This window comes from Acomys minous (assembly GCF_964271855.1).
Source record: "Acomys minous genome assembly, chromosome: 14".
Taxonomy (NCBI): domain Eukaryota; kingdom Metazoa; phylum Chordata; class Mammalia; order Rodentia; family Muridae; genus Acomys; species Acomys minous.
Genome location: NC_140496.1, coordinates 57,279,578 through 57,300,333, shown reverse-complemented (window position 1 = coordinate 57,300,333; position 20,756 = coordinate 57,279,578). Strand labels below are relative to the sequence as shown.

The 20,756-nt window shown below is 40.3% G+C and overlaps 1 protein-coding gene across 1 annotated transcript in view; it reads right to left on the bottom strand.

The window, feature by feature from the left end:
• The window catches only part of SPAG17 (sperm associated antigen 17), a 209,574-nt gene that overhangs the window by 69,910 nt on the left and 118,908 nt on the right, over positions 1 to 20,756 (bottom strand). The window contains exons 19-28 of the mRNA XM_084757928.1: positions 18,685 to 18,860; positions 17,136 to 17,245; positions 13,694 to 13,933; positions 12,278 to 12,389; positions 10,945 to 11,112; positions 9,541 to 9,654; positions 7,086 to 7,261; positions 6,102 to 6,231; positions 3,567 to 3,745; positions 1,211 to 1,370 (exon numbers count right to left, since the gene is read on the bottom strand). Coding sequence (XP_084614054.1) covers positions 1,211 to 1,370; positions 3,567 to 3,745; positions 6,102 to 6,231; positions 7,086 to 7,261; positions 9,541 to 9,654; positions 10,945 to 11,112; positions 12,278 to 12,389; positions 13,694 to 13,933; positions 17,136 to 17,245; positions 18,685 to 18,860 — 1,565 coding nt within the window. The remainder of the gene's footprint in view (positions 1 to 1,210; positions 1,371 to 3,566; positions 3,746 to 6,101; positions 6,232 to 7,085; positions 7,262 to 9,540; positions 9,655 to 10,944; positions 11,113 to 12,277; positions 12,390 to 13,693; positions 13,934 to 17,135; positions 17,246 to 18,684; positions 18,861 to 20,756) is intronic.

Genomic DNA, 20,756 nt, shown 5'->3' with positions numbered 1-20,756 from the left:
GTGACAGAGAACACATGGCCTGCCGAGTCTGTAAGATTGACTGCCCTGCCCTGGACAGAAAAGGTTGCTGATCTCAGGTATCTGGAAAACACAACTAACGAGTTTCATATAATAAACACAAAGAGAACACTGTACTCAATCCCTACATGATGTACGCTGTTTCCAAGCACAGGTTTGAATTATTGATCATGCATAAGGCTATAAATTATATCTCAGCAATTGAGAATCAGTGGTTAAAATATGCTAGGCATACCACAGAGATTTGAAGATAAATGTTAGAAAGAGATTTAAGCAATTCAAAACAAATTAAAAGAAACTGTTACAGTGGATGACCTATGTAGCCTTAAAACTAAAACATAAATCATTCTTGGGGAAGCTCCCATGAACTAAACTCAATAAGCCCTCTTGAGGATTCACCCTCACTACTGGTCAAACAGCAACAAGATTCGCTGATTAGTTATGGAAGTGATTGAAGCTTTGAGAATACTTGGCATTGCCATGGGTAAGGAGGCCTCCCTTTGCATTTTGTGCTAGTGGGAGGGCTATAAACAGAAACCCTTTGATCTTTGATCTCAATTATTGCAGACACTATTGACTACTACCTAACATCCCTTATGCCCCAACTGCCACAAGTCAACCAGTAAAAAAAAAAAAATGGGGGGGGGGCACAAAATGTTGGCGCTTTGTTTTGGCAGCCTTGGACTCCAGGCAGATGAGGTGCATGAGATGCACAGGGAGAGGGTCAGGGTCAGGGTCAGGATCAAGAGTCTCCTGAGAACACATGCACTTCAATATGTCCTTTCCTTTCTGCTTTGGAAACTGTTGGAAACATAGGTGCTTCTGGGAGGCCATGTCTGAAGTTTAAAAGAAGGTCAACAGCATCCCAGGGATGCTGACTCAGTCTTGTTAGTATCCAGTTAGGGAGCCCCTAAAACACCACCCGAGATGGTCCAGTTAATGTATAAGGGGGTACAACATAGGAGGCTGTTTGTTATGCATTGGAAAGGGTGCATTATTTATTATAAAGAGGAAAAAGCAGTTCATGAAATAGTAAGCAACTCTAGGTTGATAATGACAATTCGTGTATTCATGTGTGAGAACATGAGTAGATATGTATATATCAAAATGGGGAGCATCATCATCATAATATTGACCACCTGTGAAGCCTTTGAAAACTACGTCCTGCAAGCCAAGAACCGTCAGTGGCTACCTTTCTTTGTAATGGTGATCTCAGATGGTGCTGTTTCTGATTTGGGCTGAGAAACTGAGTACCCCAACTCTCCATTATGAGGGCTTGCAGACATCTCAGGAGATACGTAAACAGGACCTGAATCCGGACTGCTGCTCACAGCACCATCTGCAAAGAGAATCTGAAGGAAAACAAACACTCAGAATTCTCAGAAGCCAAGAGGAGGCCTGTCCACAGCCAGCAGCATACCCAACATTTTGGGGCTTGAAATAATTTAAAGAAGAAAGGCTGAGGGCAGACCTCAGTGCTGGGCACCAGAAGGTGCCATCAGATGGTTGATTAGTACCTGGATACAGTGGAGATTATGATTTGATATTTCTACCCACCTCTGTCTTATTTCTATTCCCCACTCTTGTGTTGGATTCATGTTTTTCTATTCTTCATCCTTATTTTGTATAATTGGAAAGTCATACAGATGACAATTTTGAAACAATCATATTTTAAATTTTATTCTATTGTTAGTGTCTGATTTCTGTTATGATCTACCAAGGATGAATGCCATCTCTAGGTATCATAGATACCCCGTGGATATCCATATGCACAGCCTCCCGTGAGTATGACAAGGAAGTTGGCTGTCCCTGCAACTCTCCTAATTCTTCCTGGTCTTTTCAGGAGCTTTGCAGGCTACCTATATAGTTCTAGGTAGCAAGATGACACTTAAAGGTAAATTAGCATCAACCCAGATTGGTACTTGGTGGCTGGGATGAGTTTGAAGTAAGCTTTTCAGTACCAGAAAGGTTTCACATGGCACTACTTTCATCTTTCATTCTCATTATTTTCTTCTGGAAATTCTATTTTGTGTATATTGCACTTCCACACCTCCTCCTCCTCCATCTCTCCCTCCTCCTCCTCTCCCTCCCCCTCTTCCTCCTCCTCTTCCTCTTCCACCTCTTCTTCTCTCTTCCTCCTCCTCCTCTTCTTGGTTTTTTGAGACAGGGTTTCTCTGCATAGCCCTGGCTGTCCTGGACTCGCTTTTTAGACCAGGCTGGCCTCGAACTCACAGAAATCCACCTGCCTCTGCCTCTGGAGTGCTGGGATTAAAGGCCTGCACCACCATGCCCAGTTTACCTCTTAACTTCTTTCTCTCTTATAAGTCACCCCCTCCTATCTCTTGGCTTTTCACAATTACTTTTAATTTTTAAGAACCCTTGATTTTTTTCCACAGCAATTTCATACTAAATTTTAAAGTTAATTTTATTTATTCATCTATCTATCACCTATCATCTATCTATCTATCTATCTATCTATCTATCTATCTATCTATCTATCTATCTATCTACTATTTATCTGTTTATTTCTCTCTGTGTGTATGTATGTATGCATGCATGTATGTATGTATATATGTGTACATAATGGCAGATAATATGACAATCAGACATCAGCTTCCCAGAGTCTCATGCCTCCTTCTACCATGTGAGTTCTGGAGAGCAAACTCAGTTCATCAGGTTTGGTGGCAAGTGTCCTTACCCACTGAACTCTCTCACCGCACCCATAACAGTTACAATAAAAAATAGATTGTTATCTTCTTGAGTCTCTGTCTATATTATTTTTACTCATCTAAAATTTATATTCAAGTATTTATTGTTAGGTGATTTAAAAATACTGAATTTGTCTTTATATTCTTGGGAATCTTAGATACCTGGTCTTGCTTCACCTGGGGAACTCTCTGCGGCTCTTGCTGGTATACTGTCTGCTTATAGATGCCCTTCCCTTTGACCTTTTAATGGGGGGGGCCAAGGCATGTGGTTTCCGGGCTGTATGGCTTCTGATTTTAAGCCTCTACAAGATGAATTTACCTGTAGAACTACCTTGATTTTCATAGCCCAGAGGCAAACCTGTCTGTTCAAAGTCCTCTCTTAATTTTGGAAGTTTTTTTTCCTTGTATATATTTTAAACTTTGTCCTTATTTCTCTATGAGTCTAAACCTACCCACCTTTCATTTTCTAGAAATTCCCTAAATACTTCTTATACTAGTGACACATCTTTTTTTTGCTTTCTAGCACTGTTGAAAATTTAGTACTTAAGGATTTTTTTCCTCTAGTGCTTTAAGGTGGGTTGAGAGGGAATAGGTGAACATATTGAGTCTGCAACCTTAGGCCATATATAAAAATACCATATATATTATTTGTACCCTGGCTTTCAGAGACAGCCTAAATACACTACATTCTCTCAAACTACATTACTTTTAATTTGTCATTTAAGGTACCCTTGTGTTTTATTTGTTCCCCCTCCATGATGTCACACTGCTCCTGACTCATAGTTCAATTGCCTTTTAGTTGGCTGTGGAGAAGGTCATTTAGATGCTATAGTCTTTAACCTGTGTGGATCCGTCCAGCATGTACTTAACGACGGTGCCCTGGCTGGTGATCACTCTTGATGCCTCCTGCTCCATGGGTGGCATCACAGCTTTATAGAATTCATAGTGCTTCACCCTCTGGGGGTAGCTCTGACGGATCATGAGGTCCCAGGTGGGATCTGCATCTGCAACAGGGTGCTCTTAAAGCACAAGAGAGAATAAAGTTATTGGTATGGTGAGTGATGCTATGGAGGCTTGGGTTTTATCTTATTTTTGTTTTTGTTCTCTTATCTGTGTTTGAGGACTAGGGAAGGTTCCTTCTAGACATGAGTGTCTGGACCACCAAACTGGTTCTTTGATGATCTTTTCCATTCGAATGTAGTGAGGAAGGTTACTTTAATAACATAGCAAATAGCACAGAGCAAATACAGGCTTTCGAATTCAGAGCCTGTCAGGGTGAAAAGATTTAGCAGTAGAATTTTAATGTCTGAGTGACTGCATTTTCTCTGATGGCACGCCACTCTGAGTAAGTTCTTGCCCCACAACAATGCTCTAGTACCCTGTGTTGCTCAGAGGCTTAGGGAGCTTCTCACTCAAACCCTTCCTAACCTGTGCCCATTGTCCGTCAGAACTAGTGCAACCTTTCCTATCTAACCACATCCAGACAACTCTCAGTGTTGTGCTGCTCTCAAGGATGAAAGCACCCCATAAATACCTTCCAAAACGCAAAGTGTTATGGGGGTAGCTTTTCAATTTGATGCAGTATCATTTGCAAATTCTTGTTTCTTGAGCTACAGCCAAAGCAACAATGAACAGAGTTAAGAGACAATCTGCAGGATTGGGGGGGGGGGACCTTTGTGGTTGTTTATCTAATAGAGGCTCAATCTAGCTATGTAGAAACAACCAAAAGAGCAAATAAACCAACCAAATGGGTAAGCGAGTGGAATAGATACTTTCCAAATGAAGAAACACAATGGCCAATAAAAACATGAAAAACACTTCAACACCCTTGCCCACCAAGAAAATGCAAATTAAAGTTACACTGAGCTTCTTCCATCTTACCCTAACCAGAGGCTATCATCAAGAAAATGAAAAAGGAAAAGAGCTCTTATATAGAGCTGAATGGACTCAAACTCAATCCCAGATATAGTTCTCTCTCTCTCTCTCTCTCTCTCTCTCTCTCTCTCTCTCTCTCTCTCTCTCTCTCTCTCACACACACACACACACACACACACACACACACACACACATCCAGGTTAACTAATAAAGTCTTTCTTGTACCTATTTACTCATCAGAATAAGTAAGGTGCCATGCTCAGAACCAAGATAACTAACTCACAATTATAACTATGGGATCAAAAGTGGGTTTCTTTAGTCACTAAGTGTGCACTCATCCCAGCCTCTTCATACTCGCTGCCCATTGCTTTGTCAGCAGGCAAAGGGTGTTGTGACTCTCTGTAGAGGCAGGAAGAACAGGGCAGCTTTGCCTTGTTCCAGATTTTAGAAAAATTTCCTTGAGTATCTCATCATTTAATTTGATTTTGGCTATTGGCTTGCTGTATATAGCCTTTATTATGTTGAGGTATGTGCCTTGTATCCCTGATCTCTCCAAAAGTTTAAACATGATTGGGTGCCATTCGATATTTCTAACCGCCACTCTGGCATACTCAGATAATCAACTTTACTCCTTCTCAAGTCTCTGAGGGAGTTGAAGACCAGGTAGCTTAGTTTTACAATGAAGCTTAATTGTTTAGGGGTTAAGATGTTTTTAGGTCTAGATAGGTGTTCTAAGTTGATAACGACAATATGTTATGGAGATTGATTTACATTCAGAAATTTAGATGCACCAAGATAGGAAAGATATTTTCTTCAAGGCTGTCAAATACAAATAGCCAAAACACTAAGAATGTAACGTTTATATAAATCCTGATTGTGTTATGGTTCTTCTTGACATAGGTAATCTATTGTATATATGTGTAATAATATAAATGTATATGTACAAAATAAGATAATAGCAGGCTACCAAGAAGAGACTTGATACCCTATAAGCATATACAAGGGGAGGAGTTCCCCCTCAGTCACAGTTATAAGGGAGGGGAGTAAGGGGAAAATGGGAGGGAGGGAGGAATGGGAGGATACAAGGGAGGGGATAACCACTGAGATGTAATATGAATGAATTAATAAAATTTTTAAAAAAGATAATTAAAAAAGGATATAACAGAATTTTTAAAAATCACACACACACACACACACACACACACACACATACACACACACACACACACACACACACACACACAAATAAACGGGAAAAAAAGAGAAAGCTGCATTTACCACCACTAGACCAAGACTGAATTCCCAACTCTGCTTCTAAGGACTTGGACAGGACTCAATCATAGCAAGTGCCTGAAAATGCTCACTGTTGCCATGCTCATGATTTGAGAATTACCTGTTGTTCATGATCAACAAGTGGAACTGATACGAAGAGACACATTTTTCAATGATGGGATTTTCTGTGTGAGCTTTTGACCCATGCCCACCCCAGATAACACTCACCTGCAGATTCTTTCCCAATGAAGGTCAGGAGGAGCCCATTGGGGCAAGATACATTTAGGTTTTGGAAGGTGGGAATATAAGGAGTTTCCTGTATAACAATCTCTGGCTCTACTTCTTCCTGTACATAATTCTGTAAAGACATGTGTGTCATTTTCTAAAGGAGACACCTTTATTTTGATCAAGCAAGGATTTGTCAAATGAAATACTTTGTAAGTAAGTATGCAGATTGTGCAGCAGATTCTAATGTAAAAAGATGCAAGAATTTTACCTGTCATAAAGCTTATATTCTGCTTGCTGACTGGCCCATAAACAAATATGACAAGAAATGGTATAAAACATAATATTTTCCCTGAGAGAAGAAGGCACTAAAGTTAACAGAGGTTGCCGTGAAAGCATGTGCTGAGCAAAGGGACTGAACTGGGATTTGAATGGTGCCCCATAATGGCAATACTATGGTATGAGTGTTGGTGCCCTCTCAAACTCAGATGGTGAAACTTGATACCCAAGATGATGGTATTAAATAGGCCTTTGGGGAATGGATTCCAAGGGCTTGGCTTTCATGATTGGGACTTGGGCCTTTATGAAAAGGCATTAAATGGAAAGAGTTGACTCTTTCTGGAAGTAATGGGAAACAGAAAGTGCCATCTTTATGACTTTGCTCTCACGAGACACAGAGTTGCCCAGGACCTGGTCTGGGACGTCCCAAGAGCAATTAATTTCTGTTGTTTGTGAGTTGCTTAGTCTAACATATTCTGTAGTTAGAAGAGATTAGGGCAGTGTTAAGGAAACCAGCAACCCAACTCGTGTGTGGTGTGTGTGTGTGTGGGGGGAGGTGTGGGCAATAAGAGGAGGAGACCAGGAATTTAAGACATGGGAGAACCTGGAGGAAGGAAAGGGAGCAGGGGGAACATTGCAATTGCGTTTTAACTTTCAAATGTAACATTGAGGCAGAAAGATGAGACATCTGCAGCCATATACATCTACCTTCTTCTCCTCTTCTTTTGGATGCTCCTCCTCTTTAAGGGAGTCTTTGTGTTTTTCTTTGCCCTTTGTTTTTACTTTCCCCTTGCCTTGGGGAACAGTCACTATAGCGGGAACCACCGTTGGAGTCAGAGCTGAGGGAATATTCATCATTGTGTCCAAATAGGAGTCTCTAACCTCTGGAAATAGGAAAAGGAGAAAACGAATAGTCATATTTCATAGACTTGTTAAGTGACGTATCTCAAAATTTGTTCAAATTGGCATTAACTTTTTACTATGTTAAACATGTTTTACCAGTCAGATATAGTCCAGAGATAACAAAGTGGTTTTGAAAATCAGATTGTACTTAGAAAATTTGAGGGATAACCATTGAGATGTAACAAGAATAAATTAATAAAAAATAAAATAAAAAAGAAACCCTTAACACTTTAGTGTGGCTGATATGACTATTATCTCAAGCCACTGTCTCACATATCATTGTGCACACTACTACCTTCTCTTTATTTATTTGAGACATGGAGCTCATAAACCATCCTCAACGTCCTAGAATCACAGTACTAAGACCAACACTAAAACTGCAGAATGTGAGGACACATTAAACATAAGCCAATACAGACAAAGAAATCCAACAAAGACACAGATTGTTTTTGTTTGTTTGTTTGTTTGTTTTTTTGTCTAAGGTGAGATAATCAACTTTCTTGTAGGCAATCTATTGTCTTTTGGGTTTTAAATTTTCTCTCTCTCTCTCTCTCTCTCTCTCTCTCTCTCTCTCTCTCTCCCTCTTTCTCTCCCTCTCTCTCTTCTTCTCTCTCTCCTCTCTCTTTCTTCTCTCTCTTCTCTCTCTCTCTCCTCTCTCTCTCTCTCTCTCTCTTTCTCTCCCTCTCTCTCTTCTTCTCTCTCTCCTCTCTCTCTCTTCTCTCTCTTTCTTCTCTCTCTTCTCTCTCTCTCTCTCTTCTCTCTCTCTCTCTCTCTCTCTCTCTCTCTCTCTCTCTCTCTCTCTCTCTCTCTCTCTCTCTGAGCCCCAGAAGATTCCTTTTAGCCTGTCATCTGTTCTCTTGCAGTATACAGCATCCCTCTTCTCTGACCTCTTCTTACTTTTCTGGTCAATGTACCTCTTCCCTCTTTTACCAGCTCATTCATACATTTCTGTCTTTCAGATGCTTCCAAGTCTCAGGCTGCAGCATGTTCTCAGGTATGGCCGTCATAATAATTACTTGTGGAAATTAAACTAACGCCCAAGTCTCCTTCTGACCTACTGAATCAGGTTCACAGGGGCGTAGGCCCAGATAGCTAAGTGTAAAATACTACATGTGACTATCATATATGGTCTGTACTGTGCCTATATTAGATCTTATTGATCTTATTCACAACTAGGGTTCTGAATGTCATTTCTGTGTTGACTCTACAATGGCCATAGTAAGCATGTTTCTTCTTTTCTGCTCCAGATCCGTATTTTTGCTTTTAGACAGCTCTTGGTGTGGTTCTAGAGACATTTCAAACTCTTAATAAACACAGTTGTGATGATTCATAGCAATCTGCAGAAAAGGATCTGCAGTCAGGGGGTAAAATGACCACCATAATCTATACTAGCACACAGTTGTAAAGCTATATGGCATAGGGATTATCTATTGATCTTGCAATGTTTAAAAAATATCTACTGTGGTTAGATTCCTTTGAAGTTTGTGGGAATCTACAGTTTTCTTAATTGGTTCTTGGTAAACTGACATAGTATTTTGTGGTTTGAAAGGAAATAGCTTCCAGTTGGAGAAATTGTTTCTTGAAAGTAGAAATCACAAGTCCTCCAATATGTCTAATGAATGGCTCCTTTTAGACCAGTGTCCTGAAGTACACCAAGTAGTCTACCATAACAGGACTCATAAAATATTATCCTGTAGAAAACCAACAGGACTCCCTGGAAGACCATGTATTCCCTGCACCAAAGTAATAGAATTACTTTCACAGACTAATTAATACTCAGAATATACACATGTGTATACAAGTGGTTATTTAAAAGATTACACAAGTGATAAAAGAAATTTGAAAGTGACTGCATTGCTATTTGATGTAAAGGAAAAGCTATGTACATGTACACACCTATGTGCTCACATGCCCACACAGACACACACACAGACACCCACAAACACACACACAGACACACACACAGACACACACACACACAGACACACAGACACACACAGAAACACACAGACAGACACAAACACACATATACACACAAACACACATACACACAGACACACAGACAGACACAGACACACAGATACACACACACAAACACACACACAGACACACACACACTCACCATGCACCTCATATCTCTATGTTGTGGGGGAAAACTATGTGAAGCATTACATCGGAACAGGCTTGTTTGCTGACAAATGTACAAGCTGAGGATGGGCAGGGACTGCCTGTCCATCATGGGACATTTTTATTCTGTCACCTGGCGCCATTCCATTTGATCCATAGTAACTTATCGAGAGGCAGATTCCATTTTCTAGGGTGGCAGAGAAAGATCCAAACTTGCTGACAACTTCATTCTGTATCTGTGATGCTTCTGAGAGACAAAAATCATAAAAAGCATATTTCCATTTTTCTCCAGAAGTGTAAGCAGAATTCAGTGGGAATGTTGGGGAGCAGGAAGGGGCGTGTCTTAGCTCTTCTAATACCACCAGTTTAAAAGTAATTCATTTGGCTCTTGCCAAGGACACACAAGTGAGGCAGAGATCCAGGGATGGAACCTGAGACTCTTGTTGGAGGGCTTGAGGTCAACACTAAGAGTGGATATAAACCAGTTAATGGCTTAGCCATATGCTGGCTAGCTATCTGAAGACCATTCACATGACTTTTCAAATGAAAACCACCAGGTCAGGGCAAGCTCCTCACATTTAAAAACACTTCCTTAAAGCCTCATATTTATACTCTTTTACATTTTCAAACGCAACTGAAAATGGTTTTAATCAAGCATAGGTTTTAAAGAAAAATTGTTAGAACACACATTCTTGAAGCACATGTGAAAGACTCAAACTTTCTATTCTGTTCTTTTGTTTCCATCTTATCGTCTGCTCCATCATCTTAGAATAAAAGTGGGACAGTGTTTAAATACTATAACCTGTGAAGAGCTAGTTTCCTGACCGAGAATTTTCGAAGGCTCACTGGAGCACCAATGGAAAAGAGCAGTGCTTCGTGAGAAAGAAAATATGATACATAACCTGGGAGAAAAATGTTTGCTTGAGACACCCTGACAAAGGCTGTAAGCAAACAAGCCCATGAAGAAACAGCATGAAGCCGGGTGTGGTGACGCACACCTTTAATCCCAGCACTCTGGAGGCAGAGGCAGGTGGATTGATGTGAGTTTGAGGCCAACCTGGTCTATAAAGTGAGTCCAGGACAGCCAGGGCTACACAGAAAAACCCTGTCTCACAAAACTAAAAAGAAAAAAGAAAAAAGAAAAAAAAAAAGAAAGAAGAAAGAAAGAAAGAAAGAAAGAAAGAAAGAGCATGAAGCCCTTCTACAGACCCCTAACCAAAGAAGGCACATGGTGCTGCTGCATCAGTTTGGCTGGCCTGGCTCCTTGCTATGACTGTGAGAACTGGAACAAACTTTCCAGTTGGGCGGCAGCAAGATCCAATCCATAGCCAACTGCAGATGCGCTATGCACGCTGAGTCTATGCTCAGTGTATCAGGGCAGATGAGCATAGACAGGGCAGCAAATGCTCCAGGCAGAACCTATAAAACCTGTGTGCTTTGAGTGCAAGAGATGCCTGTATGGTTCTGCTGGGGGCTGGTCGGGTGCACCACTTACTTATCGGGACGCATCACCACGAAGGAAGGGAAAGGCACTCACTCATCTCCACTTTTTGTTTAACCTTTTCCTCCTCTTCTTCCTCTTCCTCTTCCTCTTCTTCTAACTGATCCTCTTCCTTTTCCTTTTTCACGATTTCCTTTGGGTCCTTCAGGTGAATTATAAAATTGTGTTTATCTTTTTTCACTTTCACTTTGACGAAGGTTGAGCCTGAGGAAGAGCCAAAGGGTAGAAAGTGGGCTGACTGATTGCCACAGATGCACCTTGACAAAATGCTAGGAGAGTGCAGGACAGAATTAGACAGGGGCGGACTCAGCAGCTCTACGCAAGGGCACCTAAAGGAGAACGGACAAGGTCGATGCATGCCTTCTTGTTACATCTCAAAGCAAATCACACAGAGAAAACTACATCGCCTGAAGCAGTGAACACTTCTACTCAACTCTGATACATCCAACGAGCTAGTTAATATCAAAAGTTTTAACTTTATGTATAGACAATGATATATAATGCATATAATTTGTGTGTGAAGTGTGTGCGTGTATCTCAGACCAGCTTCGAATCTACGATTCTCCTGCCTCACCCTCATGAGTGTTCATGCTACAAATGTGTGTTACCAAACTTGACATCTTCAGAACTGCTTACGGAACTACAACAGCAGTTATAATTATATTAATACATATTATATATATGATATATAATGTTTCATCTCATATATGTACGTGTGCTGTTTATTATTATTATTATTATTCAGGTTATAAGCAGTTTTCTAATAACCCATTACCTCTTAAAAGTGCTCTGATTTGCCTCCCCAATCTCTCTTTTATCTCTCTTTTAAATGCAGCATTTCATTTTCAGCTGTGGTTGTGGTATATGTCAAAATTGATAGGATTAAGATGAAAATACTGTATTTTCTATGAACCATCTGAAATGTGTATAAATGCTCACATATGCAAGTCTTGGTAAGAAGTAACATACCAGCAGCATGTCCCTGAGCAATGTGCTGCGGGGCACAAGCCAGAACCATGCTATAAATTCAAACCATATGTTTCCTTTCTGACATGACAGAGTGTGTTGAAATTAATATTATTAACTATTTGCTTATTACAGTTGATAATATACCATTGACTGATAATGTAGTATTATTTAAATATTTTCAAAAGCTTGGATGCTCCTGTCAACAGTGTCTGGGTAAAGTTTGAGCTGGATGATCCCTTGGAAATGCAATCATAGTAGATGCATGAGGACTTTGAAAATACAGTGCCGTGTAAACATGAACGCAGTGGCTGCCATCCCCCATCCCCAGAAGCACAGTGCCCCGTGATGATCTGGACTGCACGCGCATCTCCCATGACACCAATAGCTCTTCCAAATGTACCTCGTCCAAACGTGGTCTTTTCTACTTCAATCTGCCCACCGTCAGAAGGATACAGATAGTAATTTGTCCCTGAGATTTGGATTGGTACATCTCCCATATTGTATCCTCGGAACTAGAAGAAGAAGCATATGTTTGCCTTATGACATGAAAGAATGTGTTGTAATTAATATTATTAATTAACTATTTGCTTAGTACAGTTGATAATACACTACTGACGGATAATGTAGAAGACTGATAATTGATAGCAATCGGCTATACTGTAGCTTACTAGAGCTAGCTAACTATGGTTTCCATAAGCTTTTTTTGGGGCTGTTGTTAAATAATTATATCTGTTACTTTGTAGATTGAGAAGCCCAAGTCTGTGTTATTATTAATTTTCTTTATTATTAGAGACAGGGCTTTATTCAGTAGCTGAGGTTGATCTTAAACTCAATGATCACCTGCTTCACTGTCCAGGAGGCTGGGATCACAGTTGTGTGCCATGACACGCAGACTTTTTAGAAATTTCTAAGATATAATTTTCAGGACTTAAAAAGAGTCTATGATTGGGGCCTGAGAAACGGTGGAGCATGTAAGAGCCCTTGCTACTCTGGCAGAGCGGGGACTGAAGTTTAGGTTTCAGTGTCCTTATACTTTCTCTAATTTCAATTCCAGGGGGGATCTGCTGCCCTGTTCTGGCCTCTGTGGGTACACACACACACACACACACACACACACACACACACACACACACACACACACACAAGAGGTAAAGCTTTTATTTAAAAGTCTATGTTACTAAAAATTCACCAGAGCATCAAGATAACGTGAGGAGAGAGAGTTCACTGATTTTTCTTCTTAGAGTTAAGTGGAACACTAGCACTTGAAGCTTTAGGTAAAGGACATTTTTAAACACAAGATGCTGCGACTATAGCCGCAGGGGATTCACGTACCTCTTAACACCCTAGAGTAATGGGGCTGGAGTCAGAGCTGCAAAGAATAGAGCAGAATATTTCTCTCCACTCCCCCCCCCCCATAAACAGACACCCGAGGGAGAAATCGCAAGGGGAGGAACACGGCTCTCTGCACAGAGGCATCGAAGTACAACCCAGCCCACTGAGTTGACCTGCGCAGTTGCTTGTTTACATGTTTTAGTACTTAAAACGGAAGTCTTTGGGTCACATAGCCGTCTTGACAGCCCCTTGGTAATCGAGTTTCATGATAGGAAAAACGAGCCTGAAGGTGTTGTCATTTTGGTGTTTAGCTATGGAGAAGATTCTAGACTCTAGGCAGAAATAGAAATTAAAGTCTAATCCTTAGATAGCATAAAAAAAAAAAAACCCGAATGAACGAACAAAGAAACAAACATCCAAACCCTTGTTTCCCCCAAACTGTTAAAATTGTTATCTAAAGAAAGACTTTTCAGAGCTGCTTTACCGGGTAAACTATCTCGGGTTCCGGCAGCGGGACGGCTTCCTCTATGGTTTCCGGGATCTTCACTGGCTCTTCCTTAGGCTTCTCCTTGGAAGAAGACTTTTTCTTCAAAGCCTTGCTCTCCTCTTTGTCTGCCTTATCCTTGCCTTTCTTTTTCGGGGCTTCTTTCCCCTTCTTCTCTGCTTTCCTTTCCTCCTTCAGGCGTTCCTCCTCAGCTAACCTCTCTTGTTCTTCCTTCCAAGCCTGCAGACAAGTCAAACAGCTTAGCAGGGATTTTGAAAAAGAGCAAATGTGAGTTGCGCTTGGGTTAATTTTGGAGGAAATCTAGTGTGGTGTTTCTACGTGTTACCTTGGGCATTTTTTAATACTAAGCCAAGAACCTTGTGGTTGGTTTGGATTATCCCTTTATCAGTAGTAAATTTTAAACGCTCTCCCCTGCCGGTCTCCTCGGAAAGCTCTCCTCATTTCGTCATCTGGTAATTTACATTGTTCAAATTTTTGTTGTTTTTAGCCTGGACCACAGCAGCAGCCTCTCTAGTGGCCTGTCTCCTTTCTTTCAAATTTTAATTCATATCCTAAATATACTTGCTCAGTCAAAAGGCAGACTATGCAGAGAAGCGCTCCTGGCTCAGGATGTTTCAAAAAGGTATGGACAAAAACAATAAAAAAAAAAGTCTTCCAAGCATGTTTGTACATATGTGCAGTTTCTCACTTAGGAGCCTGAGGGAGGGGAATTAAAACAGTATAGCTATATATAGCCACAAAGAAAACAAGGTCTGAGTTGATATTAGTTCACAAACAAAAATGACAAAACATGAAGAATTAAGCTACTTTGAATAAAAATCTGAACAAAAAGCTGGGTGGGGTGGTGCATGCCTTTAATCCCAGAGGCAGGCCAGGGGGGAATCCTGGTCTACAAAGAGTTCCAGACAGCCAGGGCTATTACACAGAGAAACCTGTCTCGAAAAACTGAACCAAACCAAACCAAAACCAACCAACCAAACAACCCCCCCAAAAAACCCACAAAAACCAAAACCACCACCACCAACAACAACAACAAAATAAACAAACAAAAAACTGAACAAACACTTTATAAGTATATCTGTGAAAATAAAGAACTTATGAAATAAGTCATAAAAGTTTCTAGTTGTTTAAATAAACAGAATGAACTACCAGAAGTATAATCAAGAAAGTAGAGGTTATAAAAATGGTGGCAAGGTGAGTTGGACAATCCTCTTGGAACTACAATACAACTTTTGAAGTATTTGGACAGATACTGCCTGAGTCATTTCTAGAGTTGATGGTAGACACTGGTCCCAGCATTCAGAAAGGCCAAAAAAATCTAAGTGTAAACTAACAGCTGTGTGCTGAATCTGGCTCATATTGATTTAAAGAGTATACTGGTAAATTTTTGGGAATTTTATGAGATAGTTGCTAAGCAAAGCCACAATCCAGAAAGACATATAAATGCAACTAAGTACAATGTTCAAAACAAAGTCAATGAGTGCTCAAAATGTCCCCACTTATACCTACGGTGTTAGACTGTATTATTATCTGTGTCCTATAATAAAAACATATACACAATGGTACCCAGAGCCACACTCGGTTTTTCACAATGCCACACTGGAAGCTTGAAGTCAGCCATTGTTGAAATGTTTACACTACAGACATTAGCAAATGTTACATCTTGGAGATTGATATACTATTGCTTAACTGTGCTAAAAATAGATCAGTAGGTAAAATGTTAGCAACAAGGATTCAACTAAATGCCTGGGATATTACAACTTGGTGAAAATGAGAAGACAGTCTTTCAGCATTCAGATTCTGTCTTGACTCGCCCAGTTGGTCTTTTTATTGACAAATAAGTGGGACACACCCTCTGTTGTTTCCCTTTGGCCTCATTAACATAAGTGAAAATATCAATCGGTATGAGTAGTGAAATTATACTAGTTTGCCAATTGTAAACATAGGTTATGTAAGGAAATGATAATGTACCAAAAAAAGTCAATGAAAACATATGGAACTATTAATTTGCTAAGTGGACTTTGCAATGACAATTACTATAAGATTTGTTATTATTTATAAATTGCATACTAAATTTATCATCCATAACATTTACTGGAAAGTTATTTGTGTACATACACACATTTCATTTTTCTAGAGAGCAATTGCTAAATGATTACCAGACGATCACAGAATGTTTTCAAAGCAGCTAAAAAGATAGGTTGTCTACAAAAGAATGTGAAATTTGACAGTTTATTAACATCTATGATGTGAGTGAAGAAGAGGGAGACTGATGTCTGAGAGACCTGTGAGGAAATGGAAATCTCAACCAAAATTGTACAAGTAAAAAACTATGTTTAATGAGTAGGGGTAAAATAAGGCCATTTTTAGATAAGCAACAACTGACTTTAATAGAAATTGTAATATTATGACATAATAAGAACCAGATATCTGGTCTTCATTTCTGGATCCCGGCACAGAGCTCTCAGATCCCCTGGGATTTCATGAGCGATAGGACTGTCTTTTGTTCTAATCAGGCAGCTCTTGGCAACCTCTTCGATAGTTTCAGAGCTGGGTAGAAGCTGGTCACCAGAAAAATCAAACCTAGGTTAGAGGCTGGGAACTTTCAGGGTTCTCCTCCTCCCCTCCCCACAACCTTCCAGGGTGTGAGAGGAGCTGCAGATGGATTTAATAATTGATCAGATTTACATGATGAAAATTGCACACCGTTTGGAGAAGCTCTGTATCGGAGAACGTGCCTGTGTTCTGTCAGGGTGACATACCGTAAGGACAGAAGGCACAAACCAGAGCAAACCTATATTTACCCAAGAACAAGCAGAGAGAACACTTCTGTATGTTCGTGCACATGTGCTTGTGTGAATTGAACCCTACCAAACTTGGACATTTTTTTATTACAGGGACTGAAGGGATAGTAAGAAAAACAATCTTGAAGGATCACAAAAACACATATTACTTTTGTAATTAAAAGTTCAAATAAAAAGTTGGGTGGTGGTGCCTCATGCCTATAATCCTAGCACCTGGGAGACAAAGGCAGGTGGATCTCTGTAAATTCGAGATTTTACAGCCTGGTTCTATATACCAAGTCCAGGACAACCAGGGCTACACAGAGAAACAAACAAACAAACAAACAAACAAACGTTCAATTAAAAATACGTGGAAGTAAAATAAACAAAGGTAAAGAGCAAACTACCATGAGCCAATCGCTCACTGCCCTGGGCTGTGGTTATGCCAAAACAATAAGATCAATTCTCTGAAAGGCTTGACACATGACAAAGCTGTGAACACATGTGTCCTTTCACCGAGGCTTCAGTCATCTCTGAGGTTTTAGCTAGAAAGATCATATCCTGTGGTCAGCACAAACTCTGTCGCAAGAGAATTTTGGCTTCGATTGATCTGTGACATTTGTCTTCCCTTGGATTACCTTGAGAGAGCCTTCTAGTACGAAGGAGATCTTGTCTTTCTCTTTCTCTTTCTCTTTTTCTTTCTCTTTTTCTGGCTCTTGTATGTCTGCTTTGCTGCTTGCTTTGTTACCTATAAGTAGAGGAAATTAGACTTCTTATAACCTTGGTAGATCGATGTCTCACAGAAGGCCCATGTCTCTGGGCTAGAGGTGACCTCCAAGGCTCTCAGGCTCAGCTCCGCGATTACTCATCTCTAAATTTTCTCCTGCCACCTCCAGAGCTACACCCGTGTGGTGCTGAGCCTGTGGTGATGGCGTCCCAGCACACACTCACAGGATGTTGACATGTTGAATCCCTCTCCCTGAAAATGTCAACTAATTACTCCTAGTTTAGCACCTCAAAACCCTAGGGACTCCCCTGAGCCCCCCCTTCCACACCGAGGCCCTCTTCTCTTGGCACTGTTGTCACTCTTGGCTGACAAACATTCTGACATCTTTTCTGACAGGAATGGACTTGGTTCGATACCTGCCAGGTACATTCTAAGCAGAGGTGACCAGTTTACGGCTTTCTGCAGCACCCAGATATTGAGGTTCTGGGTTGCACAGCAGCATTAGATCGAAAGGGTGGTCAACTTTTTCCTTGCCAGCAGATAAATATGTGGTTAGCCTTTCTTTTATTTCTTTTGTTCTAGTCATTACTCTGAGCACTTAGTGAAGTCTTGTTGGGCTCCAGTGGGAGGAAACTCTGCCACTGATAAGATCACCATTTCTCTGGATACCAAAGGACTCCTTATCAGTGTGGCTTAGGTTTTGCTTCTTAGTCAGGCCATATACAAACTCATCCAGTAAAAAAAAAGAGTTGAAGATTCTTTGTAGAAGTTTCTTTCTTTTTCTTTTAAAGATTTGTTTGTTATTTATACAGCAATCTGCCTGCATGTGTGCCTGCATGCATGCCTGCACGCCAGAAGAGGGACCAGATCTCATTATAGGTGATTGTGAGCTACCATGTGGTTGCTCGGAATTGAACTTAGGGCCTTTGGAAGAACAGACAGTGCTTTTCACCTCTGAGCCATCTCTCCAGCCCCTTTTAAAAAAAAAGAAGTTTCATAGCTTGATCTCGCAGTGAAGCACTACTTTTATCTTTGGCTGTTATAAATAATATTACTAGGAGAGTTTCTTTTCTACGGACTGGGAAATATCTATACTTTCTAGATGAACTCCATATTTCACTTCTTTACTAATCAAGTGTCTTCCTTACAAATTACCTTGCTTTTTGTTGCCCTCTTTTCTCTTCCTTAATGGTCCCAGAGCTCTAAAATTAGACAAGACTCAGAGATGAACAAAATCAAAGATGTAACTTATCTAAGATCTGGTCACGTTCATGCCATAGGCCTCTGGAAAACTCTCCCCATTTCTTCTTAGGGTCTTACCTCCAGGAATCCAGGTCTTTGGATGTTATTTTCTATTTGAAGAAGAATTTTGATTTAGTCTTGCTTTTGGAATCTATAATTATTGAAATTGAGATAGGAGACTATCTTTTATTCTATGAGTAAATGTATCGGTTACTTACTTTTAGATTTTTTGAGGGCAACAATTTTGCTGGAAGAAATTTTGGCAGTAGAAGGTTTTACTTCAAACTCAGCCTTGGTCCTGTTGATCTCCTCGGCCATTTTGGCTTCCTGATACTTTGCCTCTTCCTCTGTCACCCAGTCTTGAATAGATCTTGCAACAAGTTCTAAATAATTCCTAGATGAGACAAAGATGAAAAGGTGGGAGGTGAGAGTCCTTATTAAAGGACACTGGGCACAGGTAGTGTGGATGAACCCTTCAACAATGAAATGATTATGAGCTGCCCAAGTGATACTGAGGTCAGGTGCAGATCTTTGCTGAGCATCTGAAAAAATGCCCATTTCTCTTTACAGTTAAAGACATGAAGTTTAGGGTTGGGCATGGTGGTGCATGCCTTTAATCCCAGTACTTGGGAGGCAGAGGCAGGTGGATTGCTGTGTGTTCGTTCGAGGCCAGCCTGGTCTACAAAGTGAGTCGAGGACAGCCAAGGCTACACAAGGAAACCATGTCTCAACAAACCAACAACAACAACAAAAATAAAATAAAATAAAATAAAATAAAAAAAGACAGTGTGATCTTTCCATTCAAGTGAAGGACTAAAGACTTTTAGAAAGGTTTACTTTCTAATTTATATGTCTGTGTGGGTCTGTGTGTGCAGGGTAGCCTTTGGAGGCAGATGAGAACACAGATCCTCTGGAGCTGAAGTTACATGTGGTTGGGTACCTCCTGGCCTGGGTGCTGGGAACAGAACTCTGCCTATCTGGAAGGGCAGTGGGTCCCCTTAACCATCCAGCCATCTCTTGATTAACACCAAGAGAAGCAGTGACAGTTGAGGAAACAATCACTGTCAACACTGATTATTGGAATGTGATTCAGTGCAATCAGTATGTTTTTAGTGTAAATCTCCAGCACATTAGAAATCTCTGTCATTGGTCACAAGCTACGCCAATCACTTCTTCCCGCTGTAATGCTTCCTGTCCTTGGGAACATCTACAGTGTAGGTCCAGTTCCCTGAGCTGCTCGCACATTCATGCTCCCCTGCAGCTGCTGCTTAGACGAGGGATTTCGCTGCTGTTGTCTGCAAATCTATTCAAACCTTTTGTACTGACCAGTGTATTTTTAGGTGAAATGTTAATAAATCTACATGGATATCTAAAGACTTTTCTTCTGAAAGGAAATACATTGATACATTTAGATTTGACAATAAATATTAGTTTTTTAAAAAATGAAATAAGTAAGTCTTAATCTTTGATAAAAATAAAGCTAGATGAGTGGTTATATGCAGGATGCACCATGATTTTAATTATTGTTCTTTTTCTTCTGTGTGTGTGTGTGTGTGTGTGTGTGTGTGTGTGTGTGTAGGAGGGTGTGTGTGTGTGTGCAGGAGGGTGTGTGTTTGTGCTATGCCACACATGTGGAGGTCAGAGGCAACTGGTTGGAATCTATTCTCCTCTTCTATCACATGGGCTGTGGGGAATCACACTTAGGTCATCAGACTTGACGGCAACTGCCTTTACCTGCTGAACCACCTTGGAGGCCTTTGATTGTGAGTTGTAGTATCGGACGCCTTCAACTAGAAGGTACCCACGTCTCCAGTCCTATGTGTCTCCAAGCAAATGCCTCGTAGTCTACCAAGGCTGTCACACCAAAGCTGGCATTTTAGCTGATGGTTAATCTACACTGCCAGCTGAATAAATAAGCATCATAAGATGATTGTTATTTTCTTATATTCTTCTTTCAATCTGTTAGTAAATTAAAATTATTTAAATAAGATTATACTTGGTCCTCCTTTTTTGTCGTTGCCCCATTCTAACTGACTCTCGTTTCATCTTTGGATTGTGGTAATAGCCTCTAACGAGTCTTCCTGCTCCTACCCTCAGACATCTAAAACTCATTCTCAAACCAGCAAACAGCCTTTTAATTAGTAAGTTAGACAATTTCTTTCTTATTCTTAATGCCTCTCAATGAATATTTCAAATTAAGAAGTAGAATTCTTTTTTTTTCTTTTTTTAAAAAATATTTTTTATTGATTTATTCATATTATATCTCAGTTGTTATCCCATCCCTTGTATC